The sequence below is a fragment of the Echinops telfairi genome, unplaced genomic scaffold (assembly GCF_000313985.2).
Source record: "Echinops telfairi isolate 266 unplaced genomic scaffold, ASM31398v2 ScPeMD7_7424;HRSCAF=8462, whole genome shotgun sequence".
Lineage (NCBI taxonomy): Eukaryota > Metazoa > Chordata > Mammalia > Afrosoricida > Tenrecidae > Echinops > Echinops telfairi.
The window spans coordinates 45,861,679-45,863,360 of NW_022111324.1; the positions used below are offsets into that span (position 1 = coordinate 45,861,679).

Genomic DNA, 1,682 nt, shown 5'->3' on the forward strand with positions numbered 1-1,682 from the left:
GCCCCCACCACCACTTTCCCGGGTACTGGAATTCAGGGCTGGGGTCCTAGGAAGCTGTGGAGTGGCCGCTAGAGTGAGCGAAGCTATTCAAACCCAGGCACTTCCTGTGGCAGTTGGAGAAGCAGGTGACTAGTGGCTTCTGGTTCTCTCCAGTCCACCAGGGGGCAGCTGTGCGCAGTGGGCTGTGGCACAGGGCTGGGTGGGGGTATGGCCTGTCCATGCCTCAGTGGACACATCCTGGCTTGTGTTTCATGTAGTTTCCCTGCTGGGGAGACTGAGGGTTGGGCATAGCATCTGGGGTCCAGACAGGCGGCTGGGCTGGATGTCATGGGTGTTCAAGTTTTCTTCTCTCTCTCTCTCTCTCTCCTCTGTGGGGACCTCGCTGTCCCATGAAAACACTGCCTGACCCAAGCTGGGAAGGAGCAGAGCCATGTGACTGCCAGTGCTGACTACAAGCTTCAGGTGCCAGGAGCCCAGGCCCCAGAAGCAGGAGACTCGGGCGGGGTCAACAGGGAAGGAGGGCGACCCAGAGAGCAGGGATCTGTGGGGGTCTCCCCCAAGGGAGCTGGGCTTCAGCTCACAGGGCTCCAAGAGAGAGGGGGTCTCAGTGGGCCTGGCCACTCCATGGTGGAGCGTGAGGGGACCAGTGCGTCTGCGCGGGGCCCTGGGCAGGCGAGAGAGGGCTTCGCTGAAGCAGAAGGTGGCAGAGCCATTCTTCCTGGGGAGCACCGGCTCTGCAGACAGGGAGGCTGGGGTGGATGCCTTCTGGGGGCGCTCCCACCAGAGGAAGATGGCCCAGAAGCAGGGGTGGGGCTCCAGGAGGGACCGCAGGCAGGTCACAGCAGAGGCAGGGGTGGGGACAGGTGCTTTGGGGCCTCAGGAGACTGGGGGGCTGGGGGCCTGGGAGGCAGCTGGGAAAGCGGTGGACGCGGAGAGGACAGACAGGGCCAGGAGTGTTGCTGGGACCCTCAGCGGGGGGCTGGGGCACAAAGGAGGGCCCTCCTAGGACGAGGGCAGGGGATGGAGGTGTCTCCGGAGGGTGGTTTGGATGAGCTGGCAGGAAAAGGGAGGGAGAGAGGAGAGGCAGGGGCTGTGTGGGGTCTCAGTACTAGAGACAACTGTAGGGCAGGAGGTGCTGGGTCCCAGGGATCTCCTGGAGGAGGAGGCTCTGGCCCCAAGGCAGGAATGGGCCCTGGGTCCTGGGACTCTCAGGGAGGCAGGGTCTCTGCCCAGGGGAAAGCAGGGTGGCCAGGGCCGTCTCCGGGACAGACACGTGGAGACCAGGGTGTCCAGGAGCCATCAATACCAGATGGCAGAGAATTCCCTGGGTGCCGAAGTCCTGAGGCCAAAGTTCAGGGGTCACTGAGCCCTGAGACCCAAGTACAAGAATCACCACACAAAGCAGATGATAGAGGCCCAATGGCTGAGGGAAGAGGCCATGAAACTGGATCTGGAGGCCTCAGGGACTGGGAAGGGGGCCGTCGGGAGCTCAGGGGACAGGGCTTGGGTGGCAAGGATGCCCAGGAGACAGTTGGGGCCTTGCCTGGGACAGAAGACTCTGGAATCTTCCAGGCTTCCCATGACTGGGAAGCAGGTCAGAGGGGAGCAGGGGGCACTATTAGCATCAAGGCTGAGACCACAGGCCTTTGGAGTGACAGGTGGCCCGGCCTCAGACAACCCCG

The 1,682-nt window shown here is 63.0% G+C and overlaps 1 protein-coding gene across 1 annotated transcript in view; it reads left to right on the top strand.

Moving 5' to 3' along the window:
- Nucleotides 1-1,682, top strand: part of IGFN1 (immunoglobulin like and fibronectin type III domain containing 1) — a 41,774-nt gene that overhangs the window by 20,234 nt on the left and 19,858 nt on the right. Inside the window, exon 11 of the mRNA XM_030887804.1 lies at nt 413-464. Within this exon, the coding sequence (XP_030743664.1) occupies nt 413-464 (52 nt within the window). The remainder of the gene's footprint in view (nt 1-412; nt 465-1,682) is intronic.